We start from the raw sequence: 19,050 nt of genomic DNA on the forward strand, positions 1-19,050 counted from the left end.
GAAGTGGAAGCTTATCAATATGAATTTTATGGTAGGGTATCCACATGCTTTGAGAAATCTTAGTGTGTTTTGGGTCATGGTGGGCAAATGACTAAGTTTGTGTACTTCGTTTGAGATGATGGCTTCAATATTTATGAAGTTCGAATGTGACAAAAAGAGTTCGCATAAAATGTAGAGGAATGTGAATGCTTGACAATCGTTTTGGGATGCAATGTAGCTTCAAGTTTTAAACGTATTGTTCGACCTTCAGATGATGTTAATAGAATAAACAGACTCTTACAGGTGGTGGACGAGTGTGGGTTCGGGAGGATTAACTGATTTCATAGTGATTATAGCCATGGCAATGTTGTTAGAGGATGTCGATATAAGGTTACACACGTGGTCTATCTCTTGTGAGAAGGATAGGGGTTGCATGATTTCTGATAAAGTTTCTATTAAGAGTTCTACCTTCTATCCAAAGAGATGCATGTACTACAATGTGGGTTTAGATCACTTGAGGAATATGAAGCAACTGTCCTAAGGCTGAGTATGAATTTGGAGCTGGTAATTTGGGATGTGTTATGATTTGTGCAACATGATATTGTGAGAAATTCAGATGAGTAACAGTGCGATATCATAGTAGCGGAGGAGGAGAAGTCATTATGGACTCTTGAGTTATGGGACTATGGCTTAAAGCCAAGTGGAGAAGCCTACCGTCAATGATTTAGTCACGTGGTCATGTGTTTTTATAGTTTTTGAATTCCGATACATTGGTGGATTAGTTATAACTTGAGGAGGAGGACATTAGAGGTAACTCGAGCAAGAAATTTGATAGATATGTGTTATATTTTACCTTATCAATTTATGGAGATTGTAGGATGACTCATATTTGATATTCCTTTATGGATGTGATATGCAAGGAAAAAGATTCATTCAGTTGCTTCTGTGGAGTATTCATGTGCTAATAGAGCACTAGTCATTTGACTTGTTTGACTACGGATTCGCTACTAGATCAGAGTGGGCAACTCTCAAGGATGGTTTTAGTGGGTTCAAGATTCTAAATGTGGTACCTAATAGATTTTCGGGTTCGTTGTCTGGCTAAGGATTGAGTTTTGCAGCGGATTGTGAAAAGGACTTAGAGTATTTCTATATCATTATCGGGTCTATGAGGTAGTGTTAGAGAGATGGAAGAAACAACTCTAGATTCGCAGAAAGTCTTCTCGGAACGGGTGTATCAGTTGGAGATATTATTGAGTGCATGAGAGGGTATAAAATGGTTAATATGTGTTAAGGCGACGTGGACTTGTGATTTGGGGGCCACTCGAGATGAGTGTTGATTGAGATCCATTGTGTGCTGGAAAGAGAGGTGTATCATGAAGGTAGGTCAAGAAGAAATCTAAAGAAGTTGGGTCAGTTTAGAAGTAGTTTGGATCAACATGGTAAGGGAAATGATCGGTTCTTTTGGTATGTTAAGGCTATACAGGTGTTGTGATAAAACTTGAAGGCTTGGCACTTTCCGTGATCTGGTTGACTTATAGGGGTTCAATTCTGATGGCTTGATTATGTGCAAATAGGCCCCGAAGAATTTATGACGGTTTCGACCATGACTTAAGGTTCATTTCTTCTGCGGTTATGGGAAGTTGGTTGCGAGTTGCGATTTTTCTCATGAAATGAGTTTTGTGAAAGGTTTCTAACCGATGAAGTTCTTATTATAGTGGTGATTCAGGATTTATGATGAAATTATTGTACTCTCGCATAATAGCATGATAGGTGCAGTGAGCGCTGTGGAATTAGGATTGAAGATTCAAGGTTGCGGTTCGGTTTTGACAGGGATGTTACGAGTTCGAAGGAGCGAGGGAGATTTTTAGATGTTTAGAGTATACTAGCACTATTTTAGTGTCACCTGAGAATGGTGTTTTGTGGGAAGAGGCATTGTATATTGATTTGTGGATTCTTGATTACCACTACAGAAATAGCATGGTTGGTAGCCATGGATGTACATATTTTGTTACTTGGTGCAGAAGGTTATGGGAATATCTCCCATGGGATTATTGTGTAGGTGTGATGTGTGAGTCATTTGAGTGGGAGAGATTGAGATCAAGTTTAGACTAATTGTGTAGGTACTGAGACAAGTATATTTGTTGGTCATACTAACGCGAGGGAGCAGTTACTGAGGAGATTTTGTGGTGAGTTGCTCTCTATGTTACAATCCTCAGCACACGGAGTCCCCTTCCTATTCATTCACTGTACTCTGTCTATTTTCTATTCCAGACAGTTATTGTAGTGGTATTGTATATTCTAATAGATGCTCACGCGCATACACTTGTGACACCGAGTTTTGGGGATTAAGGTTCTTGTTCTTGGTTGTATTTCTGTTATGATATTTGAATTTATATTTCGACTATGTTCAAACATTTAATATAATATTAGTACTAATCACAGAAATTTCGCTTACTTATTTCGTCAGTTATTGTAAAATCTGTTATGGACTATCGATCGACGTATTAATTAATCGTGGGCTTACCTAACGGCAGCGTTGGGCACCATCACGGCCTACGGTAGGAATTAGGTCGTGATAATAGTATTCATTATATGTCACATAATTGACACGTAATTAATAGCATAATAATGCAAATTTCGCGTAATCGGGGATTAGTTGATTCTCTCTATCTTCATAATTATGAATAATCCTTTATACCAGATCCGGTGCTATTTTCGCACGATCATTCTCGGGTCTAATAGCCACGATATTAACGTACTTAGCTGAACGTAATTTATACGTTATCTTTCAATTACTTTATAACTTTGTTGACACATGTCACCCGTTAATTGATTCTCGTGGCAAATTTATTTTTCACTAATGCCCTTACTACTCCTGACTACGAGTACCAACTTTATACGGAGCAAAATTAAAGGAAGTATTACTAAATAGTCATATAATGAGGTAGTACTTACGATGCAAATTTACTACAGAATAGATGTGGATTCATTTTGACTGCACCTGCCTATGTCATTAAAAATAAATTTAAAATAGAGCACGTTCTAATACTTGTAATGCTTGATATGATGTTATTGGCCACGTAAGAAACTTGATTTTGGCAAAATTGCGCGAGTCCATGCATGCAGAATACACACTGGGTGGACCATGGAAACAACCTTGTCTTTCTGTTTAACTTTTTACTGTTTAACGAGTGATATAGGGAAAGATTATAAAACACGAAGAACAAATTTTCTTGCAATTTGTTTGACCAGGTACAATCTTTTGTTACTTCTTGTGACATTCCTTCTTACATATCCCTATTTGAATTTCGCGAAGTAGCAAAAGGGTTGGCTGTACTCTCTTCGTACCCCACTGTACATCTAAAATAAGTAGAAAATGATTATAACTGAAATTATAGAGAAAAAAGAAGTAAAAAAGAAAACACCAGAAAACTACTCCATTAACACACAGAATATTCCTTGTTCTCTGGTATGTGTTGCTTATATTCCTCAATATCTTCGTTGTCATCAACAACAGAGACTATAGTTTCGGTGAGATCTTTAGCTCTCTCTGCTTCAAAATCCCAATCAGTACGAAGCAAAACCACCAACATGGTAACCATACACGACACTTGCGCAGCCAATAATCCCAGCCACAGACCTTCAAAATCAAATCCTACATAAAAACTTAGCCCCACAGCCACAGGCATTCCAACAATATAAAAACAACCCAAATTTATATTCGCACCAACTTTTGGCCTTGCAGTTCCTCTCAACACCCCACATCCAGTTGTTTGTGGACAGTTCCCAAGTTCACAAAGCCCAATTATCGGCAATACAAGTGAAGTTAGTGCAAGAATTTCATTATCTTGAGTGAACATCTTGGCCCAAACTTTTCTTACTGTTACCGCAAAAAACAGAGCAGAAAAGCCCAATATGAAGCTGCCAGCAAGGCCTACAATGGCTGCAAGTTTGGCTTTGTTCGGATTTCTAGCACCTAATTCATTGCCAACTCTAGTTGAAACACTGAAACTAAGAGAAGATGGGAATATGTAAATTAATGAAGTGGTCTGAATTAAAATTCCCATTGAAGCAACTGTTGCTTTTGGATTTAGTAAAACCCCACAAAGCAAAATCATAATCTCGTACCACCACCATTCTAGGCAAACGGAAATGCAGCTAGGAATGGCCAAATTTAGGAGTTTTTTCCATCCTTTGAGACACTCTGTTGACAAATTTTCCCAAGTTTTTTTGTACACACCAGAAATGAGGATATATACAATAAGTGAGGCTACGAGGTTAAAATTAGTCCAAACGGCGCTAAGGGCAACTCCTTTGACACCTAAATTAAGTTTAGTAACAAGAAGAAAATTAATGGGAATATGTAGAAGAATTGCTAGGACGGCACAAAATGTGAGAGGCAATGTTATCGATTGGGTTCTGAGGTAAATACGCAATGGATGAAGTAAAGATAGTGCAAATAAATCAGGAATTGAGTAAAATAGGTAAGATTGAGCTTCTGTGGCAATATTTTCATCTTGGCCACAGTAGAGAAGAATAGTTTTCATGTTGACCCAAAGTAGAGCGATAGGAAATGAAGTTAAAATAAGTAAAAGAATGGTTCGTTGTAAGGAAAGTCCAAGAAGATAATATTTTTTGGCACCAAAAGCTTGTCCACAAATGGGTTCCATTCCCATGGCTAAGCCAGAGAGAATTGAATATCCAGTGATGTTAGCGAAGCCGACGGCTAACGAGCCGCCAGCTAGCGCTAAGCCACCGACCCGGCCGAGGAAGAGCATGGAAATTAATGAACGAGAGTAAAGTAAAAGGCCAGTGAGTATCATGGGAAAAGCAATATTGGCTATGGATTGTGCTTCTTTAAAGACAAGGTAGAAATGAGTGGTTTTGTAAGAAATGGTTTTGTCAAGATTATTCTTGTCATGCAATTTGTTTGTTGGGCATTTGGGGATCAAAAGGGTGAACATGTTGGTCTCGTGTGGTTCATTGGAATTGCACTTGCAAGAGAGTGGTGAACTTGTCGGCTTGCACATTTTTGTTGAAATAGTTTTTGGCTAGGAACTTAATTAGCAACTCCAGATTACGAATGTGAAACGGGAAAGAGAAATGGATGGAGGAAAGAGAGTTGTGAGATGTGTGATTTAAAGTGGAAGGAATTAAGGGGTTTTTATACTGACGCTCGGACAGTTTTTCTTGTTTGAATGTTGGGTGCTTGGTTCTGAACTGCCTTACCACTAACAGAACATTGAAAATCGATTTTGTCAACTATGATTTCAACTATTTTTGTCAACTGACAGGGATTTCATGAATAAAGAAATACTTTTAAAATTTATGGTCCAAAATATATATTTGTATAATTATAAATTATTTTATTAAAAAATTTTAAATTAAAAAATTTAAAATTAAATTGTCTACAAATATAGAAAGGTATCACTTTTTTTTTGAAGCAAACTAAAAAGAAAGTGCATCAACACAAATTAGGACACAGAGAATAATGTATATAGATATGTTCAACTTTTTACATTTAAATTTTTATACACTAATAATATAAATTCTTTCCCCACTATCAGAATAGTAATAAAATGTAATTAACCCAGAAATAGAGCAGGCGACGTCCTATCGGGAAAAACACGTTTACACTATTAGTGTCCACTGTCCAGTGTCCTTTAGAATTAAATAAAAATTGGGTCTTTGGTCAATAACTTGCAAAAGATGAACTGTTGATGAACAGTGCGATGACTAGAAATTCAGTTGGTGTACAGTTGCACGAATGTATAGAATTTGGCAGGACATGGATATAAGAAATGATGGATAGGAGGATATATCATCAACGCGGATCCAGGATTTTGACAAGTTGGGTGCACTATTAAAAAGAGGTGAATTCAGAATATAAATTTTACGCGTTCAACTTTTAGTTCTTAAATTGTGTACCCATTGCAATTTTGAAATTATAAGTTCAAATTTTTGTTTTTTTAAATAGTAATTTTCTTACATCTATATCTATTTTTCATATTTAAAATATTGAGATCAATTGAACACATTACTATATGCTACATCATACACTGCTACTAGTTTTAATATACGCATTTTGTTTAATCATATAAGATTTTACAGCGACAAAAGAAGAATAGAAATTTCAATGTGTGGAAATTTTGAAAGAATTAACCAAACAAAAACAAAATGTACTTAATTAATACGCAAAAACTAACATCAGACACGCCCATCTCCCATAGGCGTCTACTTCTAGAAAAGAAAAAAGGAAAAAACAACAAGATTGACATAAGATTTGAACTCACAAACTCATCTAGAGAGGTACACTCAATAATCATTATATCATATAATACTTTGAGCATGAGTTCAAACACATATATTTAAGTATTTTTTGAAAAATATAACATTACTATACATGATTTAGGGCGGGGAGCATGGATTCACTTGACCCATGGAACCCCTAAATACGCTAGGTAAGGTCAGCAAAGTCGTAACCAGCGACAAAAGCAACTTTTGGACGGTTAAAATCTAGAAAAAGATTCAAACCAGAGTTGCATTTTCATGGCTTGTAAAACGGCATAATATATACTGTAGGGAAAGAAAGATGGCAAGGAAGGAGTAATTAATAAGGATTGTCCGATTCTTTTTGCGGCACGGCTCACCGACCTTGAAAAAGTTTCTTCACTTGCAAAGCAAAGGATCCTCATTTCTCCTTTTTCATGATTCTTAGCACATCTTAATCTTTTATTTTCGTTTTTGTCTGCTAGCTAATCAATACTTTGTAATCAGCATTTCTATGGTTCCACACTACTATTTGAAACTTAACTATCTTATGGAATTTTTATGTTAAAATTTTATCGGATAGACGAAGATTCTAATAGAATTGTTGCACTATGCTTTCTGCTAATTTACTTTTATCTAATAGCATAGGCTCTTGGTGAAGGATGTTGGTATCATAATTAAGATGAAGAAGAGGTATGTACGAGGACGGCCGAGGATTAGGTGCGGAGCCTTGACTACAGATAAAGCTCAGGAATTGGAGGGGAGGTTATCAGATATGGGAGTCTGGAGGAGTGGCAGGGACGCGAGTGCTATGTGGACGACGGCGGCGAACTGTATAAGAGAGGTGGCGAGAGAGGTGTTAGAGGTCTCGAAGGGTTTCTCTGGCGGGCACAAAGGCGACTAGTGGTGGAATGAAGTGGTCCAAGGTAAAGTAAAAAGGGAAGAAAGCGGCGTACCTGAAGTTAGTAGGTTGCACAAGCGAGAAGGAAAGGAGAGCGAGCATGGAGAGGTCTAAGGTAACTAAGAAGGAGGCGAAGTTGGCGGTCATGGAGGCTAAGACTGCAGCATTTGGTCGTCTATACGAGGAACTAGGGAACAAAGACGAGGAAAAGAAGTTATTCCGGCTGGCTAAGGCGAGAGAGAGGAAGACTCGGGATCTGGACCAAGTGAGGTGCATCAAAGACGAGGATGGTAGAGTTTTGATGGGAGAGGATCAGATTAAGAGGAGATGGCAGACATAGTTTCATAAATTTCTGAATGAAGGGGGGGTACTGTAGGCGCATTAAGGTTGAGGAGGTAGTGGGGGCTATGCGTAAGATGAGTAGGGGCAGAGCTACCGGGCCAGACAAAATTTCGGTAGAATTCTGGAATTATGTGGGTAGAGTAGGCTTGGAGTGGCTGACAGGGCTATTTAATGTTATATTCAGGACGAAGAGGATGCCGGATGAGTGGAGGTGGAGTACGGTTGTACCGTTGTACAAGAACAAAGTTGATATCTACAGTTGCAACAACTATAGAGGTATCAAGTTACTAGGTCATACTATGAAAGTGTGGGAGAGGGTGGTGGAAGTGAGGGTGAGGAAGCCAGTGTCTATATCCGACAACCAGTTTGGGTTCATGTCGGGCCGTTCGACTACGGAAGCGATCCACCTTATTAGGAGGTATTGGTGGAACAGTACAAGGATAGAAATAAGGATCTGCACATGGTGTTTATTGACCTGGAGAAAGCGTATGACAAGGTCCCTAGGGAGGTTCTTTGGCGATGCCTGGAGGCAAAAGGCGTATCGGCTGCCTACGCTAGGGCGATTAAGGACATGTATGATGGAGCTAAGACTCGGGTTAGGACTGTGGAAGGCGACTCAGAGCATATCCCGGTTGTTATGGGTTTACACCAAGGATCTGCGCTCAGCCCGTTCTTATTTGCTCTGGTGATGGACGCACTGACATGTCATATCCAAGGGAAGGTGCCCTGGTATATGTTGTTTGCTGATGATATAGTTCTGATTGATAAGACGCGACGCGGCATTAACGAGAGGCTGGAGATTTGGAGACAGGACCTTGAGTCTAAGGGTTTCAAATTGAGCAGGACTAAGACAGAATACCTGGAGTGCAAATTCGACATTGAGTCGAGAGAAGCGGGCTTGGACGTGAGGTTTGGATCACAGTTCATCCCCAGGAGAGGAAGTTTCAAGTACCTTGAGTCGGTTATTCAGAGGGATGAGGAGATCGACGAGGATGTCACACACCGTATAGGGGCGAGGTGGATGAAATGGAGGTTAGCATCTGTAGTCCTGTGTGACAAGAAAGTGTCACCGATACTCAAGGTAAGTTTTATAGAGTGGTGGTCATACTGGCCATGTTGTATGGGGCAGAGTGTTGGCCAGTTAAGAACTCATATATCCAGAAAATGAAAGTAGCAGAGATGATGATGTTGAGGTAGATGTGCGGGCACACCAGGATGGATAAGATTATGAATGAAGATATTCGGGAGAAGGTGGGTGTGGCCCCTGTGGATGACAAGATGCGGGAAGCAAGGCTTAGATGGTTTGGGCACATGCGAAGGAGAAGCCTAGATGTCCTGGTCAAGATCGAGCTCACAGACAAAAGCCGTTGCAATCCCACTAGAGGAGAGAATCTTGGCAGGAATTGTGAAAAAATTGGTTTATCATGGGTCTCCCACTGAGTATTTTTAATTATATTTAAAGCAAGATCCCTCTATTATAAAGGGTATGATTATCATTTCTGCAGAGGGAGGCTTTCATGCTTACATTGTAATCAAAACACTATATTCTCCCATAGTAAAGAGTTGTTCTTTCAAGCTTTTTAAATTGATTCCACTTGTTTAGTCCTAAAATTCATCTTCTTTACAACCTTATCTATTTTAGATTCTTTGCAATCCATACTTATATTTCTATTTATCCTTACAATTTGTATTAAGTTGCGCCACATATCTTTAGAACTACGTACAAATTCAACTCTATCCGTTTTTCGGGTAAACAAACTCACTGGGTTGTTGATGTTACCATATTTGAGTATGATCATCTCTGTTATGCACATGCTGTAGGGAATTAACCAAATGATAGTATACAAATAGAAAGAAATAGACATGGTACAATCTTCCAAGCTGTTAAAAGATGCCCAAATTAGTAAGAGGACTAGCATACCAGGACATATATGGAGGTATAAATTAGGAGGAAACTGAATAAGTCAGCATTTGGAATCTGAGTGAATTTAGAACACAAGTCCTAACTCCACACTGTAGGTTTATAGTCAATTTTGCTACAGAGAAAACATTATAAATGGGCATGCAGCAGTCACAGGTCACAACTACGTAATCACAATTCACAAGCTTTTTTATTAATATTTGATGAGATCTCACAGAACAGGATTTTGGGGATACACCAAGTTTATTGGCAGTGCCCTGGTCGCACCAGCAAAAACGTGTAGAAAATTAGTGGGACATAAACTGAAAACAGACCGTAAAACGTGTAGAAAAATTTTTCTTTACCATCAAAGTGCCATAATTTAAATGGTCTAGACCGTTGACCTCCGTTCATAATACATTTACTTGTATGATGGATTATGAGTTCCCCCTGTAATTAAATAAAACAAATTAGCCATTAATATGATGAATCCAATATTTCCGCCCTCTTTTGCATTTCAAAAGGTATAATCATGGGTGGATGTAATGTGGCATATACGAGTTCAATTGAATTCATAACTTTCGATGCGGAGTAAAATATTTATGTGTACAAATTCATTAAAATTGCAAAAATAATAGATATGAATCCATAACTTTAAAAATATAATGGGTTCAATATTAAAAAGTTTTATACACCATAGAGTTTAAATCCTGGATCCGCCTCTGAGTATAATAGAAAGTCTTTAATCATGCAAGATACAATTGTCGACATTTATGATGTCACAGAAGTTATATTCAAGTTTGGACATCTATCAGGAAACTTTCCTTGTATTTATTGAGTTTTACTTCTAGTATAAGAAAGAATATTTAATGTTTAACAGCATTCTATAATTTCGGATCCTACAGCAGTCATTCTACGATATAAGTCAAACAACAATGTACTGCGAAAGTCATATGCATAAAAAACCACCCCACTAACTAAGCATTCATTGTTTTGGGCTTAAATATATCTCACCATGCATACAAGTATAAGTTTTATTCATGAAACTAATCTTGAGCTTCCAAAAGTTCTCGGTGGTCTTCGACTAGCAATGGTCTTCTACTATTAAAAAGGACTTTTGCTCTATTTATCATCACCTTGCGGAGAAGACGAGCAAAGAAAAAATTGAAGCCACTTTATGTTCGAATTCAAGATAAAGTTTATCTCTTATAATATGATAATATTGTTGATAAGTTATGCGAATATGGTGTTGATGATTTGTCAAACTTCGTGGGGGAACCATATAGGAACCTATACAATCAATTCCCTTGCGATTATTGTAACTACTCAGATGTCTCGCCAAATTCTCAAGGAAATCATAAACGAGAAATACCAAATGGAATATCTAGGATCACTTCCTCAGGTTATCATACGAGTCAACTCTATAGTTGTACTGTACTCGCAACAGTACAATAGAACTGATGAAGCTTGCTAGAGACCAGATATTCCCTTGCATCTTTTCTCATGACTTCACACATATATAATCAACATGATGCAAGGTTTTGACCTAACACTTGCAAACCTAAATATTTATTCTCTCAAGTGTGCAGCCGCCTCTATTTCCCTCTAGGCTATTGAAGAACAAAGCTGCTATAAAACAAAGAACCAGATCCCAACTTTGAATATGTCTTGTGTCCTTTAGTTTGTTGTATCTTTGTCTTTTGTTATTTACTTATATTCCTACACAGCATTTTAGAAGCATCTAGTAGGACATCATTTAACCATTATTGTTTTTGGTTATTGACTAGAGTTAGTCAAGAGTGTGACTTTGCAATAGAGATATTACAAAGAGCTTACAATAGAGTTATTGTAAGAGGTGAAAGATTAAGAGTTTACACTACTAAAAATTCGGCAAAAACCGACCAAGGTCGACCGACCAACTTTGGTCGGTTAAAAAACCAACCAAAAAACCGACGAAAGTTGGTCGGTTTTTCAAAATATTTTTTTTTAAAATTTTTTTTAGGAAACCGACCAACTTTGGTCGGTTTTCTTTGGCGCAAAAATGCGGAAAACTATTTTTGAGTCCCGCGAAATTTATGTTTCAAGAAACCGACCAACTTTGGTCGGTTTTTCAATTAAAATAATAAAAAATTAATATTAAAAAACTGACCAAAATTGGTCGGTTAATTCGGCCGGTCATTTTAAAAAATCGATCAACTTCGGTCGGTAATTTTACTTTTTAATAAAACCGATCAACTTTGGTCGGTTATTTTCGTGCGAAAATACAATTAAAGAGTATAAATCAAATAAAAGACAGTCTTAAAACAAAATGTACCAATGGTCTAATGGTAGAATAGTATCCTGCCATAGTATAGACCCCGGTTTGATTCTCAGATGGTGAATCTTTTTATTACATAATTAAAATACCGACCAACTTTAGCCGGTTTTTTTTTGTAATATTTTTTTTTGAATTTAATTGACCGACCAACTTTGGTCGGTAATTTCCGACCAACTTTGGTCGGTATGCCTTTCCGACCACAAAAATACCGTCCATACGTAAATAGTCGTGTTTTGGTCGATTTTTTGCCATTACCGATCAACGTTGGTCGGTTTTTACCGGATTTTTAGTAGTGTTAATTCCTAGATTGCAATAGGTTATATCTGAAGTTTGCTCAGTTAGTGATGTTGAAATCATACTAGGGTAGATTAGTGATTTTAAATTTCGTGAGATGGGAGTTTTTCACATAAATATTATATGTTCTTTATTTATTATTGTTTAATGTGGAAACTGATAGAGAACCTGATTCTCTATACTGTTTGGTGGACCCTTAGTTTCTATCAATTGGTATCAGAGCAAATTCTTTCTAAAAGATTAGCACCTACAAAGGATCTTCATGGATGCTTCACAAACTTCGAGGAAGGATAATCAACCTATAGACTACAAAGATTCAACAGCCAATACTATGGTTGGCGAAAAACAAGAATGCATGACTTCATCATGCCTGATGACTCAGAGCTGTGGGATGTGATCTGTGATGGCCCTTTTGTTCCCATGAAAATTGTTGGTGAGGGAACAGTTATGGTCCCAAAAACAAGTAAAAAGTGCAACAATGCTGATAGAAAGGCTATTGAGAAGAACTTCATGGCAAAAAAGATTCTTATTTATGGTATTAGACCAGATGAATACAATCGCATCTCAGCCTGTCAGTCCGCTAAGGAGATCTCGGAAGCACTCCAAACTTTCCATGATGGAACTACTCAGGTTAAGCAGTCCAAAATTGATATGATTACTACTGAGTATGAGCTATTCAAAATGAAGGAGGATGAGTCTATTTAGGATATGGACACACGCTTCACCTCCATTATCAATGAGTTTCACTCCCTCGGAGAAGTCATCCCAAGAAACATGCTAGTCCGGAAGATACTCAGTATCCTACAAGGTTCCTCGGAAAGTAAAGTGAATGTTATCACTGAAGCCAAGGATCTGAAGAAGCTAACCATTGATGAACTCAATGGAAATCTCAAAACCTATGAGATGAAGAGGAAGAAAGATCTTGAAAGAAGAGAGCCCAAAAAAGAGAAGAGCCTGGTTCTCAAAGCTGAGAACAGTGACTCCAGTGGCGATGAGACAGACATGGCCTATCTCACTCGAAGATTCCAAAAGATCATTCGAAAAAATGAAGGAATTCCCAAGAGAGGAAGCTCTAGCAAAAACACCAAAGGAAGTGACTTCTGTCACAAGTGCAGAAATCCATGATACTTTATTAAGGATTATCCTCTTCACAACCAGGACCATTACAAATACAATACTGACAAAGTGACCAAGAGAAACCTGGTCCCTGGCATAAGGTTCAAAAGAAGAGATTCCACTGAAAATGTTGTGAAGCAAGCTCTGGCTGCCTGGGGAGATTCCTCCAGTGAATCTGAAGGTGAGGATGATCAAGAAGACACCTCCATGATGGCTGTTGAAAGTGGATCTATAGAGTGTGATTATATATTTGCACTCATGGCCAATTCTGACGATGATAAGGACAATGCGGGTGATAAGGTGAATTTTTTTGATGTTCAAATAAACTTGAAAACTTACTCTCAAAAGAAATTAATATCCTTAGCAAATGTTTCAATTGATACTTATCGCAACCTCATAAATGAAAAAAATGTTTTAACTGAGAAAATTGAGAGGTAGAACAAAAGCGAGATGATATGGTGGTTGTAATTATAGATCTGAAGGAATAAGTGGAGGAAATAACAAGAGAAAATACCTTGTTAAAAAATCATATAAAAAAAATGGATGAACACCTCTAAGGGAAAGGCAGTGGCAAATGAAGCTCAACTTAAACTTGAAAATGAGCTTAAAATTGCCAAAACAAGTCTTGCTCTTGAACTTGAAAAGAATAAACAACTTTAAGAGGATTAAAAATGATCTAGCTAAGTGACTTAAATGGAACTGGTCCTCCGATGTAATCACGTCTATGTATAAGAGTAATGATGGAACAGACAAAGAATCGGGTTCCATAAGGCAAAAACTCCCTATGATCCCCATAGCATGTATGTATGTGTGATTGATAGTTGGCTTTGTACTCATTGTGGTCAAACTAGTCATTACAAGGACTCCTGTAAAGCTAAAATTCAGTCTCAACATAAAAATAAAGTTTTTGCTGAAAACAAACCTACTGTTAAGGAACCTGGTTCTCTGAAAAAGAAATATGTGATGTCTGCATGGATAAAAAGAAATTTGATTCACCCATTCTATTATTGCAAGGTACCCTTTTGGGTTTCTTAGTCTAATTAGTGATTTTGTGTGCAGGCTAGAGTGAGGGAAAGCAGTCAAAATTGGTACATGGAAAGTGACTGCTCTTAACACATCATAGGAAGAATGGATAATTTTCTCTCACTTAAGGCCTTCCAAGGTGGTAGTATGTCCTTTGGAAATGGCAAGAAAGGATATATTCTTGGCGTTGGGAAGATTGGCAAAACACTCTCCCACTTAATTAAAAATATATACTATGTGAATGGCTTGAAATACAGCCTACTGAGTGTGTCCCAAATTTGTGACAAAGGGAACAAAGTGAAGTTCTTGTCAAAATTCTATACTGTCACCAACCGCATAACTGGTGAAGTAGTTCTTCTAGCAAAAACATTCAAGAACATTTATGTTGCAGATTTCAACTCTTTGAATGGTGGTGATCTTACATGCAAAAGTGTTATTGATGATTATGCTGTGTTGTGGCACAAATGACTAGGGCATGCAAGCTTTTATTTGCTAAACAAGCTGATTAAGAAGGACTTGGTTCGTGGGTTACACAAGTCAAAATTCAAGGATCACAAAGTGTGTGATGTGTGTGTAAAAGGGAAGCAAGTTAGGCCCTCGTTTAAATCAAAGAAGAAGTGATCACCTCAAGGTCACTGGAGTTTTTTCATATGGACTTTGTAACCTCTAAGGATACCCAACTGAGGAGGAAATAAGTACATCTTTGTGATTGTTGATGACTATTCCAGATTTATATGGACTTTGTTTCTAAGGACCAAGGATGAAACCTTTCCATTATTTGTTGCTTTTGAGAAGCAGATTCAAGTGAAGATAGGCTATAATATTGTGTGTATCAAATCTGATCATGGCACCGAGTTTGACAATGCCAAGTTTGATGAATTTTGTATTTAAAATGGCATAAGTCTTAACTTTTCTCTTTCTAGAACACCTCAACAAAATGGTGTATTGGAAAGAAAAAATAGGACTCTTGAGGATATGGCTAGAATAATATTGATTGATAGTGGCGTGCAAAAGAGTTTATGGGTTGAAGAAGTTAACAATGCCTATTATTTGATTAACAGATGCGTGATCAGGTCCCTACTTGACAAAACTCCTTATGAATTGCTTAATGGGAGAAAACCAAAGCTGACTTACCTAAGGGCATTTGGATGTAAATGCTTTGTTCTCAACAATGGTAAGGAAGCATTGGGAAAATTTGATGCAACATGTGATGAGGAAAATTTTCTTGGTTGCTCTTCTCAAAGCAAGGCATACAAAGTCTACAGTAAAAGGACTCAATGTGTAGAGGAAAGTGTGCATGTGATCTTTGATGAATCTCACCACCTAAGTTAGAAGAATTCACAAGATAAGGATGATCAAGATGAAGACTTCTCAAAGGTTACTAGAGAATCCATAGATATGGAAAATGGGAAGACTGATCTAATGACTCAAGTTAAGGAGAGTGGTGAAGAAGATGAAGCAGAACTTCCAACAGAAATCGAGGAACCTGGTCCTCCTATTACTGCAACTGAAGCTGAGCATAGAGTTATTAATGCTATATCAGGTACTCCTGATGCAAGACAAATGAGTGAAATTAACACTTCCGTTGATGTCAATGATGGTTCAAATATAGAGGAACTTGTTCCCTCGCACTCTGAAGTTCAAGTATCAAACTGGAAGCACCGGAGCTCATATCGTCTTCAAAATGTGATCATACGTTTGGACTCTGGTATTTAAACTAGATCGAAGGCAAGAAACATATTTTCCTTCTCAGCTTCCTATCTCAAATCAAGCTTAGAAACGTCAAGGAAGTATTAAAAGATGCTGACTAGATAGATGCTATGCAAGAAGAGCTACATCTGTTTGAGAGAAACAAAGTGCAGCACCTGGTTCCCAAACCCTCAGGCAAAATTATGATTAGAACCGGGTGGGTATTAAAAATAACCTTAATGAGTTTGGAAATACAACAAGAAACTAAGCTAGGTTGGTGATCCACGGTTATAATCAAGAGAAGGAATTGACTATGACGAGACATTCACTCATATTGCTCGAATGAAAGCCATCAGAATTCTCATAGCTTTTGCATCTCATATGGAATTCAAATTGTTCCAAATGGATGTTAAAAGTGTATTTCTAAATGGATATTTAAAGGAGGAAGCATTTGTCAAGCAACCACCTAGCTTTGAATGTCATGAACATCCTGAACATGTCTTCAAGCTTGATAAAACTTTATATGGTTTGAAGCAAGTTCCTCGTGCATGGTATGAGAAATTAACTAAGTTCCTTCTTGAGAATGACTTTACTAGAGGAAAAATTTACAATACTATATTTTTGAACATATGAGGGAGAAATTTGTTGATTGTGCAAGTCTATGTTGATGATATCATATTTGGTACAACATATGACTTTTTTGCGAGGAGTTTGCAAAGCTCATGGGAAGTGAATTCAAAATGAGCATGATGGGGGAGTTGAACTGTTTTCTTAGGTTACAAGTGAAGCAAACCTCAAAATTTACTATGATAAGTCAACAAAAATACATCAAGGAGATGTTAAAAAGATTTGAGATGGAAAGCTCAAGGACGATTGATAATCCCATTGCAACTGATGTTCGCCTGGACATGGACGAACCTGGTTCTCCTGTCAATGAAACTATGTATAGGGGTAGTCATTGGATCTCCTCTATACCTGACTGCCAGCAGACCTGACATTGTGTTTAGTGTTGGATTGTGTGCTAGATTTCAATCAATTCCAAAAGAATCTCATTTGAAGGTTGCCAAGAAAATCCTGAGGTATCTCAAGGGAACGCAGGACCTGGTCCTCTTCTATCCCTCATATGATAACTTTGATCTAGTTAGATATGCTAATTCTAATTATGCTGGATACTTAGTGGACAAAAAGATTATCTCTGGAATGGCACATCTTTTGGGGTCATGCTTGATCTCATTGGGTATTAAGAAACAAAACTCAGTGGCTCTTTCCACTACTGAAGCTAAATATGTGGCTGCTGCTTCTTGTTATGCCCAACTGCTATGGATCAAGCAACAACTAGAAGATTTAAGTGTGCTTACAGATTATGTGTCATTATTGTATGATAACACAAGTGCCCTTAACATGGTAAAGATCCCGGTACATCACAAAAGGACAAAGTACATTGATATGTGTCATCACTTTTTAAGGGATAATGTTGAAAATGGGCTTATTTCTATGAAGTTTTGTAAGACAGAGAACCAAGTAGCAGATATCTTCGTCAAGGCACTGAGCAGAGAATATTTTGAAAGAAATCGTTTGGAGCTAGGGTGGATCAAGCTTAATTAAGAACCTGGTCCCTTGATGATTGGCTATGAAAGAATAGAAAAGTACAATGCTAAAAAGTATTTTTAGCGACATCTATCTCAAATATATACTACTATAGGTAGAGACGCATGGCAAATTCAGGACGGACAACTAACAATTGGCATTGCTAATATCTAGAAGTTATTGCTCATATTTTCAAAAATTGTCAAGGAGCCTAGTTACTATGACTCAGGTTAGTAGTTTCTTTTACACTTATATGCATTTTGAATTGCTAGGGTGCCACGTCATTATTTTGTTTTTGCCTCTTTTGATGCCTCCTTAAGCCCAAATGTTACATTCGTTCTAAATCGACCCGACGACCCGTCTCCTCTCCTTCATGCCCCTTTTTAACCGGTTCCCCTTTTTATTTTATATACCCAATAGTTAATCTCTTTCCCCACTTTCAACATTGAACAATCTCTCTCCTCTCTCAAACCCTCTTTTTCGTATCTTCTTACTACAAAAATCGAACATGTCTCAACAAGATGCTACATCTCCTAAAATAACTGAAGCCAACCCTGCACCTTCTCCATATAAAGTCGTGCCTTAATCTGGATCTGGGCCATATTCTTCACCCACATAAGCGCTAATTTTAAACCAACCTAACCCCAAAACCATCTGGTTTTGGCCCCCATCGCAACCGTAAAAATCAAATTCCTAAAAAGTTTGTTTCTTCTCCATCTCCATTTGCTCCTACCAAAAGAGTGGACTCCGAGCAAACGATGTCCACCTCTCAATATATTCAAACTACAGAAGAAATTATGGAAGGGGATGAAGGCGTTGAAGTCTCGAATCTGCGTGTTGTGACATAGGAAGTAAGTTTGAACGAAGAGTTAGGTTCCCATGTTGCTGAGGGGTCACAAGCATATGAAATTTTAGAGGTTCAAAGTGTTGAAGGGGTTGTTCCTACATCAGATAATATTCTATCACTTTCTATTGTTACAGAAGTTTTGGGTATGGACGGTGAGAAAACTATGAGCGATACACTTAAAAGGGGCTCTACTTCTCCTGAAAAGGAGCCTGTTGCTGTGGAGAAGTTGGTTAGGGAGTCTATGATTGATGATGTTGGTGCAGAGATGTAAGGGGAACCACTGTGTCATAGGAGAGAATAGGGTGAGGGGGAACAAGTGCTTCACGGGGAACAAGTACATGTCAAAAATACAGGAGAACCTACAGAGGGACCTACCCAATGGGAGTTTTTTGCTCCTACTTGGTATAAAACTCCAAGTTCTACAAGATCCCCCTCTGGACAGTGCTGACACACCCCTATTTGATTCCCCTATTCCTGTTCCCTTAGAGATTGAGTATCATACAATGAAATTTGTATCTGAATGTAACTCTGTTAAGAGTGAGGAAGATCTTGATGACCTACCTGTGATAAATTACTTGGCTGCTAGGGGTAAGGAAAAAGCCACAACAAATACTGTTCCAAAATGCCCTACCACTAGGCTGTAGAGCAAGGTTGTCCTTGACAATGCATTGAAGGCGAACAAGGAGAAAAAGAAGAGAATGTAGTTTGTGAAGAGTAGACTGATTAATGAGGAGGATGTTCCTCCTACTTATGTAGTTGAGGTAGATGATGAGGAGACTGTTAAG

General features: G+C 37.8%; 2 protein-coding genes across 2 annotated transcripts; one reads left to right on the top strand and one right to left on the bottom strand.

Moving 5' to 3' along the window:
• Positions 1–3,186: 3,186 nt before the first annotated feature.
• LOC107766225 (protein DETOXIFICATION 49-like) lies at positions 3,187–5,123 on the bottom strand. The gene has a single exon (XM_016584973.2). The coding sequence runs from the start codon at positions 5,007–5,009 to the stop codon at positions 3,420–3,422; it is 1,590 nt and encodes a 529-aa protein (XP_016440459.1). The 5' UTR covers positions 5,010–5,123; the 3' UTR covers positions 3,187–3,419.
• Positions 5,124–12,354: 7,231 nt separating this feature from the next.
• LOC142168197 (uncharacterized) lies at positions 12,355–12,708 on the top strand. The gene has a single exon (XM_075228854.1). It carries the CDS (start codon positions 12,355–12,357, stop codon positions 12,706–12,708), a length of 354 nt encoding a protein of 117 aa, XP_075084955.1.
• The last annotated feature ends 6,342 nt before the right edge of the window (positions 12,709–19,050 follow it).

This window comes from Nicotiana tabacum, chromosome 13, assembly GCF_000715075.1.
Source record: "Nicotiana tabacum cultivar K326 chromosome 13, ASM71507v2, whole genome shotgun sequence".
In the NCBI taxonomy this organism is placed as follows: domain Eukaryota; kingdom Viridiplantae; phylum Streptophyta; class Magnoliopsida; order Solanales; family Solanaceae; genus Nicotiana; species Nicotiana tabacum.